This window comes from Fundulus heteroclitus, chromosome 3, assembly GCF_011125445.2.
Source record: "Fundulus heteroclitus isolate FHET01 chromosome 3, MU-UCD_Fhet_4.1, whole genome shotgun sequence".
Classification (NCBI taxonomy): domain Eukaryota; kingdom Metazoa; phylum Chordata; class Actinopteri; order Cyprinodontiformes; family Fundulidae; genus Fundulus; species Fundulus heteroclitus.
In genome coordinates, this window is record NC_046363.1 from 16,927,451 (window position 1) to 16,947,414 (window position 19,964).

The window sequence follows — 19,964 nt, forward strand, 5'->3', positions numbered from 1 at the left end:
CAGCCCCTATTTTCGATTTCCGAGGCAAATGCAACATCTCCAGTGGTAGACTAAGATGTTACTGACATAAACTTGACTCAAAAATAAGTTATTGTGAAACGTTTTGAAAAATGTTACGCAAAGAATAAAAGCTTTAAAAACAGTTTGAAACGTTAAACAAATCCCCTAAAGCACCAAAAATAAAGTTCAAGTTGTTTAGACCAACCCAGGACAGGCCTCTCTCCATTCTGTAGTTCTAACATTTAGACACGAGGTGGCAGTGATTCTCTTCTCCACGGGCTGCAAAGCAACGCAACATAAACCATGCTGGTCCAGAGTGAGCCGATTCCTATGCAGCTAAAAGAGTCTGTAAAGTTAAACGCAGATCAAAATGTTATGCCATCACTCTTTTCGACTGCTTTCTTGGCTGCGTTGGTCTAAATAATTCTAAAATAAACACACTGTCAAAATAAAGTATTCCAGTTGCAGTTAAGGTTTATTGCACATCTTTTACAATGTCCAAAGAAATTGCCAAAAGAAAACAAAATAAAACATCCTTGTTTGTTGAAGGCTTTAAATAAAATAGCACTTGTATTTATTTCTGTAACAATACTGACAATGAAAACAAATTAAACCAATGAGTGCATCCACTATAGCCTTTTAATGTTAGCCTAGATGGCATCTGTATCTCAGTCTTCTTTCCTACATAGGATTTCAAATTAAAGCAACTGTATTCTGCGGTTTTGGTGATTTCTAGCAAAGCGATCAACAAATGAGTCAAGATTTAAAGCCTTGGCCCTCCTCCACTCAATGCTCAGTACACCCAGATTGCTCAATCTGTCATCGTTCATGGTGGATCTGAGGTAAGTTTTCACCCGTCTCAAAGTGGAAAAACTCCGCTCACAAGAAGCAGTACTCACTGGGATGGCAACTGCTATTTTGCAGAGTCTGTGGAGCTCGAAAAAAACTTCTTTATACGGCTCAATGAACTGTATTAGCTCCACTGTGCTAGCGGGTCTCGGCATCACGGTCTGGATCTTTCTCTCCAAAACCCTGCTAAAGTGATCCAGTTCATGCCCCAAATCATCGATATTTGAATCGTACAGTCGGGCAGCTGAGTACAGAGCGGTCTTGTTTAGAAATGCATCTTTTTTAGGATTTAGAGCCTGGATGCTATTCATTATGTCCCAGTTTGTCCTGGAAAAACGCCTATTAATCTCACTGAGCACCAGATCAATGACAGGGTAGAAAAAGGTCGTGCGAAATCCATCTTTATCTCGTTCCGACTCCCTCTGACCAACAGCAGTCATTGTACGGTTCTCACCGAGTTTAGAGCTTAGCGGCTTTTGTCTTTTGGCAGCTGGCTGTGTTACATCGCATTGCCCGGAAATGTTTAGCGCTTCATCCCAAACGTTATCAAAACTCGACTCCTGCCTGAGGTCATTTAATGTCTGAACCAAAGCTTCGGCTACCTCTACAGCTTTCGAAATATCCAGTGACGAGGCCTGCAGCATATCAGAGAGACGTTTTGTTTCTCCAAACACTTTACGGAGCGTGACAAGATGCACCACGAACCCAAGATCCATCTGTGCCAGCAGACCTCGGGCCTCAACGGAGCTTTCGCCGTTACGTTCTTGGGCTATCTCTTGAAGGAGTCGCTGGAGAGCGGGCAGCCGATCCATGATGTCACGCAGAGCTAGGAATCGGCACGCCCAACGTGTATCGCTTAATCGCTGAAGCTCTCTCGGTGCTCCTTCATACATCTCTCTTTGTATAGCTAGCCATTTAGGATGGACGGCTGATCCAGATGTGAACACGTAAAGTTTTTCTAGCAAGCAGAAGAACAGCTCTGCCCCTGGGACAGCTTTGACCGCATCTACTAAAACTAGATTTAGACAGTGGCCACTGCAATGGATGTAAAAGGCGTATTTTGCTTCCTCTCCGATTCGTTCCGGGACCCCAGAATGCTTACCACTCGTGAACGAAGCCCCATCGTACGCTTGAGCTACCAGGTTCGTTTTGTACTCTAGGCCGTGACTTTTTAGCACGTGGATTATTTTCTGACTGAGACCTGCTGCATCCAGCATCTCTGCGGACTCAAAATGGAGAAAGCTTTCCCGGATAGCTCCATCGTAGTAATACCTCAGCACCAGAGAGATCTGTTCCCGTTTCTGGACATCTTTTGTTTCGTCAGCCATGACGCTGAAGATTTCACTGCTTTTCACTTCTTCAGCAATTTCAGTCCGAACCATGTCTGCTAAACAATCCAGGGCCTGATTCTGGATTATTTCGCTTGTGCAATTTGCCTTGTGAAACGAAGTTAACCTTTTTTTAACAGCTTTGTCATGATTAGCAATTGTCTCTAGAATTGCCATGAAAATACCTTTGTTGTCAGAGTCTGCAGACTCATCGGGACCTCTTTGGAACATGTTCTGCGTGGCCATAAGTAGCAGAACTTCCCCTATAGTTTTTACGCATTCCCTGTTTTCTCTGATCTGTCTGTTGTGCTCCTTGTTTAAGGCATTCACCAGTGTTGCATTAGCTGCTGCAGCTTTCTGATAGTCCCTCCAGCTGACCATAGCTTGTTTGTGCCTCTCAGATCTTGCGTGCATTGCAAACCCCCCCACTTTATAGGTTGCTTTCTTCCAGTTTTTGAATCCGGATGGTGAGTCAGAGACCGTGTCTGGAGGGCTAAAATGTCTGCAAGCGTAACAATACACCCAGTCCGAGTTCTGTGAAAACTCAAGCCAGGGGCAGATGTGGTACCAGGCTGCCTTGAAGCGCCTCCTTCTGCCCCCCATCAAGCTCCTTGGGAACAACTTAAGGCTTGGCTGCATCGGTGGCTCTTCTCTACTTTTGCTGATATCTGTGGAGAAAGACAAACCAGATACATTTAAATAAACTTAGATTCTATGAAGCTAAAACTTGTTATATTAATCCACACATGAATATAGAGGGTTTTCCCTCTGTATTGTGTAAATGTTCTGAACCTTAATTACAGCGCACATTTCCTAAAGCTGCTCTGCCACACACACACACACACACACACACATATTGTTCTTTTACCACCTCACAAACCTGATGGTCCAGTGCTTGTGGATGTACGTGGGTCCTCTGTCTGTGTCTCAAACTCTGCTTGCATGCCTCCCTCAGGCTCTTCCTCACTATTAGGTCCTTCATCTTTCTCTTGTTCCTGCTCTGTGGACTTACTGAAAATCACTCCAAAGTTCACAGGCTCTCTTTCTCTGACCCTCTCAGTCTCATCATTCTGACACATCTCTGCATCTCTGCCTGTCTCAGCTTCTGCCTCGTAATTCTTTTGGGGGTGGAAATAGGACGTAATGTCCTTTATTCTCCTCATTTTGAACTATTGTAACAAAAAAACAAAACAATGGAAAAGAACACAAAACATATCAGCAAACCAGAATATAAATATTCCATATGATAGGATAGGTGCTGGCTTATTCATATTGTTATAACTTTAGCCTTTGTGTTTACATCTGGCGTCTATTAACTAAAGTTAATCAACATTTGCTAACCTGAAGTTGTAGTTTATAACAGTTACACAAATAACATAGGTTTGCTTACCTCAAATCTCAGCGCTAACTCTTACTGACTGATATGAATCTGTAGACTAGTTTCTTTCTCCCGCGCAGATAGCGCAGCAATGAGATTCTGGCGTGTAGCGCTTTAAAGGGTCCGACTGGAACCAAGTGCAACACACATTTGTTCCGCAGGTCACAACGGGGCGATACAGGCCCTTGCTCAGTGGTTAAAAAAAATATGCAAATTAGGGTTTAATAATAAAAAACTACATATCTATTATAATAGAGTTTCAGGTTGATTGATTTTTCGGCACTTCAAATGCAGATTAATCAAGTTTATTTTACAGGTTTTTCTCTCTGTTTTTTTTTTTTTTTTTTTTTTTTGCAGTGGTAAATTAAGTTGTTAAAAAATATCACATTGGAAAAACTCTAACTTTGTCCCATTTGGTTGAAAGTAAAGTTAAAAAGTAAGCTTATAAAAGCATTGCTTACATTGTTGAAAAAAAGTTTTTTGTTTTAAGTTTTTTTATTATTATTACATTAATGCTCTCACGAATATGCGTAGTTAAATCATGTTGTGGGTCTTGAAACAAAAGGCAAATAGACCCTATTTTACTGTTTTACATATAAATATTTGTGTTTCTTTGAGAATGTTGTTTGACTAAGTTTGAAAACAGTGTAACTACTCTTGACTCTTTTTGGTCCTGCTCAGACACAACCCTGTACAATGTATAACAGATGTTACATTTCAATACAGTCATGAGAAAAGGGTCAAATTTTTATTTTTATTTTTACTGCATCACAATACTCTTTACAACTGTAAATGTTGTAGTACATTCACAAGTGATGAGGGATGTGCTTAGTGTTTTCGTCCATTATATATATATATATATATATATATATATATATATATATATATATATATATATATATATATATATATATATATATATATATATATTGCTGCACAGCTTACCTTTGAGTAAAAAGTACTATTTTAGACAAAAAATGATGTTGGTGTAGAGGAAAATGTGTACAAGGTAAATTTCAATTTTAAGTGAATCAGACTAAGGCTGAATTTTTTTAACTGAAATTTTATAGAGCTGGTGTTTTTTTGTGATAGTTAAAATGCTTTTTTTTGTTTTACAGCAGAGTAGCTGACTACTGTAGCACCGACCTGAAAGGAAAAGTCGGGAAAGTTTGTGCCTGCAGGGATGTTAGCTGCACTTTTCCTCACCCTAGAGCTGTACAAGTCCTGGATGAAGGGAAGGTGAGCCTCAATGCTCCTCTCTGCAGTTTGGACCTGTTCTGTTTAGCAGATGACCAAAATGACAGAGATGGCTGTGCACATAATAGACTGAATGATGGTAGTGTAGAAGATGAACAGAACCTCCTGTGAAAGGTTGTATAGCTTGCATTGCAGCAGGAAATACAGGCTCTGCTGGGTCTTCTTTCAAACAGTGTCCACCTTTGAGGACCAACTCAGGTCCCGAGAAAGGGTGGTTTCTGGGAACCAGAAGGGATATACAGTAAACAAAATGTTGTTGAGGAGGGTGAGGGGAGGCAGTGTGGAAATACATTGTCATTCTTCTGGATCAGATCAATGACAGTAGTGTCATCTGCAAATTTCACACGTTTCAAAGATGGGTCCGCTGAGGTGCAGCCATTCATGTAAAGCGAGAAGAGGAAAGACAGCACAGCCCTGGTGGTGCCGGTGCCGATGGTTCTTGTATGGGAAAAGAGGCTCCCCAGCCTTTCCTGGTTCTGCCGTTCAATAAGGAAGCTGGTGATCCTCTGGAGTCCAGCACAGTTAGCTGGGTGAGCTTCTGGTGGAGGATGTCTGGTGTTGAAGGCCGAGCCGAAATCCACAGACAGGATGCTGGTGTGTATGGGTGGTCTGTATATCCGGCTCCACTTGGAAATCTGTATACAAAAGCAAGACAATTAAGATTTAAAATGACATTTATGAGTGTCCTATGAGGAATGACAATATAACACCTTAAAACTATAACACCATAAATTATCAATGAAACAGCAAAAGACTGAAAAGAGTCCGATTACATGTGCAACTGTCAAAAAAAAAAACTAAATTCAAATATTTACTATACATACAGCTGATTTCAAGAGTGTGTTTAAATATTTTCTCTCCCAATTCATTATAAGACTTTGGCATAGTCAATAGGAACAGGGTAACCCCACATCTTAGTGCAATAAAGCCAAAGAAATAATAATGTATTGTTAACATTAACAATAATACTCAAGGTATATTTCTGATTTGAAATGAAAGCTAGTTATTTAGCGACACAACTCTTTGGTAAGCTATATTGATGATGTTTCGGCTCTGTTAGAAACCACAAAAATAGGTCAAATAAAAATAATCTAAAAAATAATCTATACTGATACTATTATTTCAACATAGATTTATAGAATGTACACATTTCGCAGCATAATGCCAAGAATAGAGAAGGTACAAATCATACATAAATCCTACTGTTTATTTTATATTATTTTCTGGATAAATGTATATATTTATTTATTTAGTTTTTTTTTCTTCCCTTGGGCACCTGTCCCCCAAAATGTCTGCGCACACGCACAGGCCTGCTTTGGGGACCAGTACCCCTCGGTGGCCGCTAGGGGTCACTGTTTTACAGAGCGAGCGTGTGCAGACGGCTCATTAATAACAGTCTGCCACCATCGCCGCCGCCCCCTTTCTGCCACGCCACGACGACCCGGCATCGCATCGGCTCCCGGCTGTGGCATCACCGCGCGGGGAGGGGCCCCGTTCATTACCGCTGGGTCTCACTGTAATACCGACGGCTTTCCGGTAGGGCCGCGGCCGAAAAAGATGTTCCAGAGAGATGGTCCGTGCACATGTGTACGAAACCTCCAGGATTTGACGTGATTTTAACAATATTTCACTTTTTTTTAATCCCTGTTTTTTATTTTATTTTATTTATTTTATATAAATTATTACGACCTGGGAACCCAGCGCGATTTTGTAGCCGAGAGGAGATGCGCCCACCGAAACGCGGACACATTGTCCGGACCGGAGCGGAGGAGAGGAGCATGTAACCGGGAGAGCCGCACCACCACCTGACACTTCTCTTCCTCTCTCCTCATTATTCCCCTCCACATGAAGGGCTTCTCCGTGCGTTGACACCGTTCCCGGCACTGTTTTGGGATATTTATATGCAGCAAAATGAGCGAAGAGTCGTCCGATGTTCCCAAGGAGCTCCTGGGTAAGATTTACAGCCATGTGTCGCTCCTGCAAACAATCACTGGTGCTGCTGCTTTTATTCCGCTCTGATCGGTCGCTCCATGCGGGTCCAGAGTGAGGGTGGCTATTCATTATCATCTTTTGAAGTTCTCTCATGCTCTTCCTAAGCGCCCAGCAGCGTTTACCTCTGCTGGGCAACTGTCTGTTTATTGTAGGCTTTGCCAAGCTATTTCTAAATATATATATATATATATATTTAGAAATAGGTTGCGTTTTATGCAGACTTTGTAATGAAGGTGCTCCAGCTGCAGTGAAGCCTGGAGCTGTTTATCCGTGGAGCTCTCACTCTCCTATAACGTGGACTATATTAGGAGGAAAAGCCAAATAGTTTAGATGTGAGTGGTCAGCCTGTCTGGGCTCTGCACATTGCTCACAGGATCATTTCCCCTCTCTCTCTCATAGAGCCTGGGCCACTGTTCCATCTCTGTCCCAGGGGTTTGAGCGTTCCCAGCAGCCTCATCATTCCTGCTTCCTGGTGCTCTGTCACTTATTTTCCCTGATTATGGGCTGACCTCTGAATCCTGCAGCTCCTTGGCTGTAGATGCCGGGTTTCTTTGTTTATGAGAGGTGATTCGGTGTCTGACACCTCAGTGTAAGCCTGAGCTGTTTCTCACCCATTCCTTACAACCTCGACATACTTTCGGCCTATTTCATAACCCTCCGGTGGTGTGGAATACCATCAGGGTTTTGTTTCCTCCTCGGTTTTATCTGTGCCGTTGGTTTTACTCCCACCAAACGGAGGGCTGAGGCAAAGTTATGCAACAACAACTGCCGTGATGCATTTTATGGAACCCTGCAGAAAGCGAGAGCCAAGGCGAGAAGAAGAATCCAGAAGGGCGTTTAAATCTGATAACTGAGAATCAAGGGAGGTGGTCGTAATTAACCTGGCCTGCTGGGATGGGCTGTCGGAGATGTTTAAGCTTACAGGAAGCTGCAGGTAAAACAGGGCGAGTTAAAACAAGGAGAAAAGTCAAGAGGTCAAGGAGAAAATCAGCTCCATCGCAGCCAAATGGCGAGAGTATTGCCACAGGTGGGAGTCTTAATGGACTGAGTGTCGTGCGATTGGCTGCTGATTTGCTCTTTGTGTTAAGAAGCAACTGACACACCGGATCTAAGGGTGGATGGTTAGTATTTTTATTCCTATATGTAGGTCGTTCTTATATAATGGTTGTTCAGTTGCCGTTCTGAAATGAAACGTCACATTTGCTTAAAACGGAGGACGTCCTGGACTTGCTGGGTCTATTTTTAAGACGTTCAAAAGATTTTATATGAGCCTTCTGTCAAATTCTTCCCAGGCTTTGTGTAATCAACTTCTTTGCACCTAACAGTTGCAGCTTCAGCTCAAGAAATGCAGTTCTGCGCATGTACCGCAGGACATCTAGCAAGGCATGACTCCGAGTCAGGAGGTGTTGTGCGGTGAACTACGGCCATTCATGGTTTCCAACCACGCTGTCCGTGATTCCAACACTCATTAACCCGTCTAGCATCCTGCCCATTGATCATTCTTCACAATGCTGCTGACTGAACTAAATCCATAATCTCAGTTTGGTTATACCAGAACCATCTACATCCTCTTTAGCCCCTCTTATACCTAGTCTTTAAATCTACAAACATTTCTGTAAAAGCTTTCAGGACCATTAAAGTACTCTCAGTCAGAAAGTGTGTTTTTCGTCAAAAAATGTTGTGCTGTTCTATTGTGAAAAGTAAAAAAATATATATATTTTTTAAAAGTGTCTTGGATTCTGTTTTTCAAAGAGAGAAGAAATTCTCAGAGTTGATCAGACAAGCAAGGCTAACTTAACGCAGTTTGTAGCACAGTGCTGTATCCAGCAGAGAGAATGGGGACACTGTATTGTCTTAGCAATGAAGAATCAATTTTATCTCAGCGCGCGGGTTATTCTCGCATGCCGTGCTCAAACAGTGTGTGCTTATTATGGAGACAAGATGGATGTCTTTTGGCCCTCTCAATATTACAGAACATCAAATACATTTTATTATCACATAAAGATATTAAATGAAGACAACCTAAATAGAAAAAAAGTCTAAAATATTTAATGTATGAGGAGAAAAAGGCTATCCACACCAGCCTGGCTGGTGTGGATAGCCTTTTTTTGCCTTGTTAAATCTTTTGATTAATCTTTTCACTATCCACACTCAGGTTCAAAGACCGCCAGCTTTCAGAAAAAGAAAACCGTACTGACAGGCAAACATGGTGGTGGCGGAGTGATGATCTGGGCGGGCTTTGCTGCTTCTTGAACTGCCTGCTCTAGTTAACAGAACTATAGATTTAGCTCTCTACCAGAGGAGCCTGAAATGCATGTGGGGTTTTGCAGCAGAGTAATAGGCCCCTGAATGGCTAAAAAAACAAAAATGAATGTTTTGGAGTTACCAAGTCACAATTTGGCCATTCAGAGTGGGACAACATTCCTACTCGTTGAAATAAATCCATTGTCGGCGATGACAAATGCTTAATGACAGATGTTGCTGTCAAGTGTGGGACAACCAGATGTCAAATGTTGTTCAGATACCTGTTCAGGTACCTTTTTATTTCCTCTTTAAAAACTGAAATCATCACTCTAATACTGGCTGTGGTTGTATTTCCTTAGGTTATCTTTATCCAGTATTAAAATAAGCTAAAGGATCTTCAATCATTTGTGGGACAAGAAAAAGCAGAAGAAACATTTTTAGCAGGCCAACAACTTCTTAACCACACTATAAGTTGGAATAGATGAAAATAAACGTATAAAGGCACAATTTAGACACTTGTCTGTCTTTGCTGACATGTGACCTGGTAAAAATGTAGAATCTGACATCAGCAAGAGACGGATCTGGATTGGCTTTGAGTTGATAAATAAAGAGGTGAGATTATTAGTGTCTGAATGGTTTATTTAGGCTTTGTAATAATCTTTGGTTTCGTCTTTCATTACCATTTTGTAATGTGGAGCTCGTCTTAAGGCCCATTCATACCTCACGTAAAAGACGGATACGGATACGTATGGAGTGTTTCATACGTTCTAACCGTCGATTTCGTCCGTATTTTGACACGAAAATTGGGAGCTTACGATTACGGACGAAACGGATCAATACGGAGCAATACTACCGGAAACGGTGGGGGCGCTATTGAGTTTGTAGTACAAAATGTCAACAAAATCACGAAGAAGGTTAGAATTCTGGGCTTTAAACAATGGTGGGATTCGAGGAACGACTTGCGGAGCTTGTCCGCAACTACCCACACATCTACGATGTGTCGTGTCTGGGGCACAGGGACAAACAAAAAGTTTACTTACGGAGCAAATACAACAAAATCACGTCTTGGACCATGTTTGATCAATGACGAATCATTGGCGCCCAGCACTGCCATCTAGAGGAAATATTGGTTATTGCGCACCTCAACGGACGGAGGTATGAAAGAGTCAACGGATAGAACGTACGGACAGAAATACGGACGTGTAGGCCAAACGTAGGGTATGAATAGGCCTTTATACTACCTCTGGTTTGGAAATGAATACTATTTTGTATAAATTGGCCACATATGAAATTCTTTCTCTTCGCGTGCCTGTTAGACGCCTCTGTCATGTGATCCCTATCGGCCCAGGCTTGTTAACCCTTTAACCTTTTATTTTGTGCCCGTGTGGTGGAAATCTTGCTGAAGATAAGGACACACATTTCTGGTGATGTTTATTCCGGGAAGCTTCAGGCAGGCAGATGAACCATTCTTGCCTTCTACCTAATTATTAGTGTTGCTTTGATCTGATTATGGTGGGAGGAAGCGCGGAGGCGGGGACACTGGCATGCCAGCACAGATGTACACTCTCAGAAACACGTGCACAGGCTGTTTGTTGTAAGTCAGCTGTAATGTGTGTGAGACGTGAATGACAGGAGGGTCGACCCAGAAAACCACATAGTTCAACGCACAGCCTCCTGCGTCTTTTTGTTTTATTTAACTTATTTATAAAATTACAAATCGGTGCTGGCTTTCCACGTATACCAGGGACAGTAATGGTGCGGTTTTAAACCACTAAACTAAACTGCCATAATATTTATAGGATTTATATTCTTTTTTTTTTTTTTTTTTTTTTAAGGTTTCAAAGTGACCAAAGCTTTTTTTGGCTGTATGGAAGACATTCTATCACACATGTTGCTGTAAACTGCTGAGTCAGCTCTCTGAATAAAGGACGCAAATGCTTTCTAATACTTACAACAAAGACTTGTCTGTCTTTGAATAATAGCCATTGTGTGGACAAGGGCTTCACGATATCAGTAAAACATTTTAACAGTGGTATTATTGTTGAAATTTGTGGTGACGATATGGATTATGATTGACGCATATTTTCCTGATGCTTTTCCTGTTTTTACTGTTACTCAACATCTCTGTCACTCTCAATGGGCTTTAGCATCTCTGCCATTAAATCAGTGGCGTCAGTCCATCACTTGTGGATGTTAAAGACAGCTGGGGTCCATCCAGATGACTAAATATATTATTTATATAGAATAAAATAGAAATAACTTTTACTGTCCCTCAGTGGTGAAATTCACGTATCAGGGTGAAACGTAAACGGAGACTGTGCAGTAGGGGCACATGTGCAGCATAAGACAAAAATACACCATCACTAGACGTTAAAAATAGCATAATTAAAAAATTAATTAAGCGTGCTGTCACAAATGACGATTGTGATTTGATATATTGTGCAGTTTTAGAATCTAAAGAGCCCGCCACGTCTCTGTTATTAAGGTAATAATGTTTTAAAACTAAACGAGCTTTCAGCATGTTTGCAAGCTGTGCTTAATAAAAAAAAATACATGTTGTTGTTGTTTTACAATTTTCTGTAAATAATGTAATATTGTAAAGTCATGATTTAAATACTGAGTGTTCCCACACTGTGAGACTTTTATAGAGACCCATGCCTACTTACAGACTCCTTTAATGTTTACGTAACTGATTCTTTTTTTCAGTGGTTACTTTAAAACTCATGAGCCGTCATTTTTGCTACTACTGTTTAAGGCAGTGAACCCGAAGAGACAAATAACGAATCACATAAGAGACCCTGGAAGGCACATCAAGTGTTAAATCTGTTCAAAATGACAGTCCAGGTGGAAAGAGTAGAGAAGCAATTTGGATTGTTGGCTATGAGAATAGAGAAGTGGTTCTGTGAAGAGATGTGTTTTTATCCTATTCTTAAAAGCAGAGTGTGGTCCATCTCACTGATAGTTGGTTTCACAGTCGGTGAACCATAAAGGAAAACTCTCTGCACTGAGACAGCATTGAATAAAGAGAGATGGCAGGTCCAGAGTACAAAGAGGAACATAGGTCTGCATGACTGACTTTAAATAGCTGGATGCAAACCTTGTGACGTCTTAGAGGAACGATTAGTCTTGAACTTGTTAGCCACTGCCTGTGAAGAATTTATAAATAATGGATACTACTAATTTGTTTTTTTGTTAATCAAAAGACACATTTAGTGTCATATTTTAGTCCGTCTGATGGATTTTTCTGTGCTCACTGCCAATTTAGTTAGTTTCTATGATGTAGGTTTTTAATTGGCACAATAGTTGATGCTTTTTTTTTTTTTGCAGATTCTAATGACAGCTCTGTCGAAAGGTTCAGTTAAAATTCGATCTTTATCAAACTAGACACCGAGTCACAGCAAAGTTAATCTACTGGTACTGCACTGCAAAAAGTAAAAGGGTATAATTAAGTGAGATGCCAACCATTTCACTAGTCTCTAAAACTGCTACAAGTACATCCTAGTATGGCAAACATGGAGAAACCAGGGACAGACGACCACAAACGCCTCCAAAGAGACAAACCTGATAAAAACAACACATAAATGAACAAAACCAGCAACAAGGATACAGAAAAAAACTGTTGATTCTAATGCTGAGAACTACAGGGCAACACAGCAACTTTATTCTGAGTTCATACAGTAGCTGTGTTTGTGTGAATATGCAAAACAAGAGGGTCACTGCCATCCTGCCTCCAGGGATCAAAAACAAGCAGAGAGGACACCAAGAAAACAAAGAATGTTACTTCTAGGGTTATGGAGACTTTCTTGAGCATCTGCTGTTGTGTTTTCAAGACAAAACGTACTTAGGCAGCCAGACCTGGGCACGTATGTTGTTACTTTGACTGTCCTTGACTTGGAAACTTACTATATAATGAGAAGGCAGATTCTTCTGTGACCTCTGTGAATCCGTCAGAGCAGGGTTCACTGATCTTTTGGTCTCCATGGACCAGACTTGCTCTCCTGGATGACCCTTGGAGTGGGTGGTAAACTCGATTGCATCCCTTCCTCACTTTCACTATGTATCTTAATATTTCTCAAGGGCACCTTCTGAAGTAGACAGGTGCTTCAGACTTTTTCAAAAATAAAACCACTAACACGCTTCACCATTAAACACCGCCGAGCTTACCTCGCATACTAATAGCTGCTCCATAGCCCAGCTCCAGGCCGATGGCTGGGACCTTGTGCCTTAACGCACTCATAGCTGATACAGTACATCTTTCTTTCTGTAGGCTTCTGGCAACTATTTTAAACGTACCACTGTGCTTGCTCAAATCTCAGCTGTCAGGAGAAATTCTGTTTCTATTACACATTTTTAAAGGGATTTCTTTCAGATTGATTAAGTTTATATTGCTGTAATTTTTCAGTATTGTTAACAGTTATATTAAATACCAGAATCTCCAAAATGTTAGAGAAACTCAGAAAAAACTCTTTCATACAATGTCCTATTTTTTTTTTTTTTTGCAACATGACTGTCTTTCTTTGATTGTTTCCTATAAGAAAATATCGCAATGATGGAATCACTCTTGAAAAATCTGTATCTTCCCCACAAATCTATTTTCTGTTTGTTCTTCCCTAATTTTTTTGTGAACTTTAACATGTTGGGCACTTTAGTTTGTGTGAGATTTAGGCAGTGAAACTCTATCCCACATTTAGAATTAGCATGCAGACTAGGATTATCTAAAATAGTCAGCATCACAATGTAATTGATGCATATATGAATTATTGAAAGATACCCATTTACATAAAAAAAAAAAATATATATATATATATATATATATATATATATATATATATATATATGCACAGTGTTTAGATGGAAATAATACATTCCAAGGATCTTACCTTACACTCTCTTTTTCCTCTGCTCTTTTTTTGTCTCATTTCCCTCCCCCCTTTTAACATTTTACCTTATCTTTTACTCTTCTTTCTTTCTTTCCGTTTCTGTGTCCATTGAATTTGAAATAATCCCAAAATAATGTCCAATAAAATTATTTGCTTATACATCAAGCGGAGCACTGTAGCGAAAGCAGTGATGCCCCACTTGTGAAAGTAAATCTGTTGGGCTTCTTTTGCATTAAAACTGCAATTCTTAGTGCTACACTGTCAGATGGGACACGTTCAAAAAAAGAAAAAAGAGAAGAAGGAAAAAATCTATTCCTTTTTCAAAGCAGCTGTATTGTCTATTTGCTATCGGGGATGAATCCCAAGCAAAGCAATTATTATTTATTTTAATTACCCGTCTGTTTATCACAATTCATATGGTTTTCACCAACATTATGACTTTTTACAGGTTTTTCTAGTATCATGCAGCATTAGCCTGCCTATTGAAAGGGTGGTGGGGCGCAAATATTTGGCCTTGCCTTTTTCACACTGAGACTTATTTGCATGAAGAATGTTTGAGAGAAACCATGATACCAGTTTAAAAACCACCTTTTTATTAACTTTCAAAAGAGGAATGGAAGTAGTAAAAGTTGTGTAGTTTAAACCTGTAGTATAAACAAAGTAGTAGAAGTAGGCATCCTATGACGTTTTTAAACATGGTTTAGAACTGTCGCGAGGCTAGTTAAGCATTTATCTTATATTGGAATTGTAAATTAGTTATAAAACATAACGGGGTTCTATTGATGAAAAATTTAGTTTTCAGGAAAACTTTTAATGCATGTATTTGTGTGAAAAGTTCTTTTGAATGTTCACATCCCACCCACACACACACTGAAGACTCAACAAAAATATCTCCACAGGGGGGGATTTCTGATGGAAAAATTAAATGGAAATGACTAAAAACCACCCCATGGTATTATCCCATATTAACATTGGATTTGATTAATTTTTCATTAAAGATCTAGTTTCCTCTAATTAGCAGAAATGGGGAATTATTGCTCCTGGTGATAATCGGATCCTGGTCTGTGTTGGCCGATAAAAGCGAAGTCAAAACTCAACTCTTTTCATCTCATCTGGTGTTTTAGAAACCGTGTGACAGATTTTCCTCATGAGTTTGAATCTCTTCTCATGTTCTCCTTTTGCCTTCGCTCTTTGTCTATATAGAGAGTGTGAGGGATGCAGTGGGGAGGAAAGTGAAGCTGTCACTGAGGAAAAGAGTCAAACTGGAGATCAAAGGAGACAAGACGGAGAACAGAGTTTTGGTGAGTCAGATTTAACTGCTTTTATAGTCCATCGTCATTAATGGTTGTGAAACCTGTAAGTTGACGTTCATTAAAGGTTGTAAAATTATGTCAATTATAATCTATTCCTTTTCTCAAGTTGATTTTCGTTTTAAGCAAACACAACCTTCCTACATTTTTTAAACCTTCTAAATTGTCTCTTATTATTATACAGATTATTCTTTCCAGTATCTACCTTCCAAGATAAACCCTAATTAACATCTGGTCAGACTAACCAAACGTCTTCGTTGAGGCATGTTTTAGTGCCACTGACCATTTGATAAAAAAAAATTAGAAAATGCTGCAAATTGATTTCATTCCAATGTCACAATCATGAGATGATTGTCTCTATTTCTGGGAGAGTTAAGATTTTGAACATGTTTGTAAAGATTTAACAAAACTGTTAGCTGCTAATTACTTTCACGTTGATAATTAATACTCAGACGTAGTGTTTTACTTTGGAAACTCTACTTTAAAATTTAACCACGGAAGTGCAGAAAGTTAGTAATTGGCTTTTTAACTAGAGACACACCAAGCAGAATCTTATGGCCAATATCAAAATTATTTTTGACAAATTTATGACCTGTCACTGTCAGTTGTTGAAGATTTTGATTTCTCTTTCAGATTTCTCTTAAAGGAATCTTAAGTTAAGGAGTTCTGTGTATCTGTATCGATGTATGAATGTGCACGCATTAGTGAGTGCAATTGGGTGAATGTGGCTCCAGTGTAAAGCGCATGGAGTATGAGTATGACTGGAAACGCGGCACATAAGTCCAGTCCATTTACCAATTGTTTTTTGAGCTTCCTTACCACTCAACAGGGTTTTTGATTATTGAAAAAAGAATGACATAAGTTACAGATTTCATATTTTAAATTGTCTTCTACTTTATTTATTAGCAATTAGTATGATAAAAATAGCAGTCTTCACGTGTATGGACTAGAGCAGGGGTCATCGACCTTTTTGAAACTGAGAGCTACTTCATTGGTACTATGTCATACAAAGGGTTATCTGTAACTGACCTTGAACTAAAGAGTCAGAGTTCACCTTAACTTCATTTAATATGAACATGTTTTAATGCTTTTAAATCTATGTAAATACAAGTATGATTAAAAAGGAAGAGCAACTGAATAAAATAGCATTGTAAATGCAGCTCACTGGAGGGTTGTGCTTTTTTTAACTGGCTTGAGGGCACCATGTTGGTGACCCCTGGAGTAGAGAGTTTCGATCCTTATCTTCCAAAATGGCAGCAAGAATTTCAATTTTCTATATTATGTATCGGACGGGTTTAATTCTTAAAAGGATGAAAAAAGATCAACTTTGCACAGTTTAGCATTTTCTTAGTTAAGCCTTCCCATCATCTTCTTAAAAGCATTGCTCTCTCTTGCTTTCTTGTAGCCTGAAACAACCACAGACATAGGTTGAAATGTAGAACAGACAGCATCCAGTTTCAAGTGGCTTCTTACCACTTTTGTTCCTCATCTAACCTAGTTGTTAAACAGCTGATATTGAAAATAACTAATAATAAGTGTTCCTCACTTGTATTCACATCAAAGAACATCCTTGTTACCTCGATTGGATAATGCTGTGGTGTGGTGCATTCATTGATTTGTATGACGTTTGAGTTTCCATCAGGCCATCAAAGCCTCATGTAACTCCTATAATTCTTCCAGTGGATTTGGTTGCTGGGCAAAAAGAAGTAATTATATGATTGAATCTGGCTAGGAGCAATTATCAAGGTCTTATCTGTGTTTAAAACCAGAAAATTGCTGGAGAGCCTGTCACTGACCCGAGATGAACATTTAATGAGGCTGGACAGCCTATCCAGCTGGTGAGGTTTAAAAGATGCATACAGCTGGATGTCATCTGAATGGTTTTGATAAGTAATATCAGAACAAGCCAGAATAATACATGCTAATGGAAGGATGTAAAATGAAAATAATAATGGGCCCAGAACTGACCCTTGTGGGACCCCTCGGGTCAAAAGAGCAGAGTCAGAGGAAATGGCAGTCAAAACCTTGAGCCTATTTAACAATGTTCTGTCATCAACAGTATCAAAAGCAATCTGGGAGGACCAACACTGAGCATTTCACAGTATGCACAGCCATTAAGAGATCCTTATGAACCTTGACTAAAGTAATCTCAGTGGAGTGCTGCTTTAGAAAGCCAGACTGAAAAGGGTCAGAAATCTGTAACCTGAGGAACCAGGATCTGAGCTGAGTTTCAACAGCTTTTTCTAATAATTTACTAACAACATGGAGCTTAGATATAGGATAAAAGTAACAAATCAAACCAGTATCAAGATTAGGTTTCTTTAAGAATTTTAAATGGCCTGTTCTCATCTCCTGTATAGTGCTTTATCAACTCCCGAGGACTCCAAAGCACTTCACACTACATTCAGTCATTCACATGGTCACAAGCTGATGGTGGTGAGCTACATTGTAGAGACAGCTGCCCTGGGGCAGACTGACAGCAGCGGGGCGGCCATACAATCTGCGCCACCGAGCCCTCTGACCACCAACAGCAGGCAAAGCAGGTGAAGTGTCTTGTCCAAGGACACAATGACTGAAACAGACCGAGTGGGGGCTCAAACTGGCAACCCACTGGTTACAGGACAACATCTAGCTCCTGCACCATTGTCTCCACAATTCCCTGAGACAAGGAACATGACCTTGTCTCAGGGGGTTGTTAATTATTGACGATACTGATCCGGTAACAGCTCTAACTGTGTTAAACATCATCCCTCGGTGTGTGTTCAGAGCAGGTGCCAAAGGCTGCTTCAATTACCTTTTTCGTAAAGGGACACAAATCCATGAATTGCTGAATGAATAACTACTGATTGATGTTTAAAAATGCATTTTTGATTCTTAGAAGAATAGGGATAAAAGGACGAGGGTTAATACTCAACAGCTCCTTTGGTTAATCACTGTTTGAGCAGTGCCTATAAGTTTGATGACTAGAGTGAGAACACTTTTTTCTGCAGGTAAGCTTCACTGTAATGTGTGTGTGCCTGTAGAAATGATAAAAGCCTTTTAGTTATACGATTCTCTGTGGAAAAGGAAGCTTTTAGTTTTATCGCTGGGATAAGCTGTTTGGAAATGGAAGAAAAAATAGAACCTCAGAGACTAGAGCCATGCAGCTAGGATCTCTGCTTTTGAGAAACCTTAGCCATCATCTTGCCTTTCTAAACATTGCTGAATGTTTTAGTTAACCTAAATATTAGTCTCTGGAAGTTCTCTTGGGTCCAAGATCAGTGAAAGGTGAAAGTGATTAGCCTTATTTTTTCACATCCTCTTTACTTGGAAAAAGGTCTGGGGAAAGACTGAGGTGAGAAACGGCAGAGCCGAACAAGTTTCCGAAGAAAGGTTTTGAGATAAAAGGCAGTGGGAACAGTGCACCACATGAAACCCATTCTCAGGTGTGTGCTGTGTGAAAATGGACCTGCTCAACTATGGAAAAAATTACAATTCTGATTAATATTGATCAGATTTGAAATCAGTTATTAAAACAATTTCTTATTTAGGTTGAAAATACAGTACAATTCCCTTTTTGATTCCGTCCGTTTAATGTCTTCTGCTTATCGTAGTCAGGTCTTGGAGGACAACAGGTCCAGGAGAGAAACCCAGACATTCCTCTCCCCAGTGACAACCTCCAGCTCATTCTGAGGGACCCCAAGGTGTTCCCAGGCCAGATGGGACATTTAGTCTCTCCAGTGAGCTCTGGAAAGCACCCTCATTTGGAGAAAGACACTATAACGCTATAAATGTTTTTAAAAATCAAGTGGTTGAACAGATCTGTTGTATTTCTATGTGGTGCAGACTAGGGCTGGTCGATGTGGCCTAAAATCAACATTGCGATATATTGAGCAGTTTACCTGGGTAATAATAAATGGACGATAACATGGCTTGAAAACACTGTACAAGTTCTGCCAATGGAAAAAATCACCTATTCACTAAAAGGAAAACATGATGTGTTTGAAGATATGTGGTCATCCTTTTTGGAATTTGTTGGAGGCCCACAGTTTCTCTTAGCTTTGAACTGATAGTCATTGAAATTATTGATAGAATTCTGTCATTTAAACTGAAATTGCTGTAAGAAAATCAAATCTTACACTCCCTTCTACCTGTACCATTGTTGATTTGTACCTTTCGTTTATTTACTTTTTGTGTATCCAATTATTATTATTTTTTATTTTTTTTTGCGTGTATGTGTGTGTGAGTGCAAGCGGTTTGTGCTTATTCTTCACATTGTTATTGTGGTTACTGTTACCTGAAGAAAAAACAAATAAACAAATATGAGAAAAAAAAATGGACGATAACACTAACCACATCCCGCAGAAATTAACTGACAGAGCCTTATGATTTGCTAAATGCTGCTATCGCCACAGATGCTGGTCCATTCATCATTTTGTACCTTTTTTAGTTGAAGCCGTTCATACCAGACCTTTTCCAGGTGATGCTGTCTACTGTCTACTTTCCAAGCAACCATGCCTCAACTCATACCTACGAGAGGGACATTTTGCCACTCTTCCCTTCCTTTTCCTGCCATTTTTACATTCATTAATCAGGGGACATTACAAAATAACAACATACTTTTTAAGTAGAATATATCAAAAATTATTATGTTAAAAACATTTGAACAAAAATAATTAGTTATTGTTAACATTGGTTTGGTGATCTTTGGAAGTCTCACAGTTAAATGATTAGTGGAACTATTTAA

The 19,964-nt window shown here is 39.7% G+C and overlaps 2 protein-coding genes across 6 annotated transcripts in view; one reads left to right on the plus strand and one right to left on the minus strand.

Moving 5' to 3' along the window:
• Nucleotides 1-495: 495 nt before the first annotated feature.
• Nucleotides 496-3,680, minus strand: LOC110366609 (zinc finger MYM-type protein 1). The gene is made up of 3 exons (XM_036130833.1): nt 3,568-3,680; nt 3,058-3,346; nt 496-2,845 (listed from the first exon to the last, which is right to left on the minus strand). Exons 2-3 carry the CDS (start codon nt 3,338-3,340, stop codon nt 699-701), a joined length of 2,430 nt encoding a protein of 809 aa, XP_035986726.1. The 5' UTR covers nt 3,341-3,346; nt 3,568-3,680; the 3' UTR covers nt 496-698.
• A 2,614-nt stretch (nt 3,681-6,294) lies between these two features.
• Nucleotides 6,295-19,964, plus strand: part of LOC105940376 (F-actin-uncapping protein LRRC16A) — a 79,238-nt gene continuing 65,568 nt past the window's right edge. For 3 of the 5 annotated variants that reach the window (XM_036130852.1, XM_036130847.1, XM_036130856.1), the window contains exons 1-2: nt 6,295-6,763; nt 15,132-15,229. In XM_036130852.1, the coding sequence (XP_035986745.1) occupies nt 6,724-6,763; nt 15,132-15,229 (138 nt within the window). In that variant the 5' untranslated portion in view covers nt 6,295-6,723. The remainder of the gene's footprint in view (nt 6,764-15,131; nt 15,230-19,964) is intronic. The other 2 variants (XM_036130837.1, XM_036130840.1) reach the window with 2 other exon arrangements.

Coding starts and splice junctions, on each gene's coding strand:
- LOC110366609 (XM_036130833.1), bottom strand. CDS start 3,340: ATGAGGAGAATAAAGGACATTACGTCCTATTTCCACCCCCAAAAGAAT. Junction 2,846..3,057: donor CACAAGCACTGGACCATCAG/GTTTGTGAGGTG, acceptor CTTTCTCCACAG/ATATCAGCAAAAGTAGAGAA.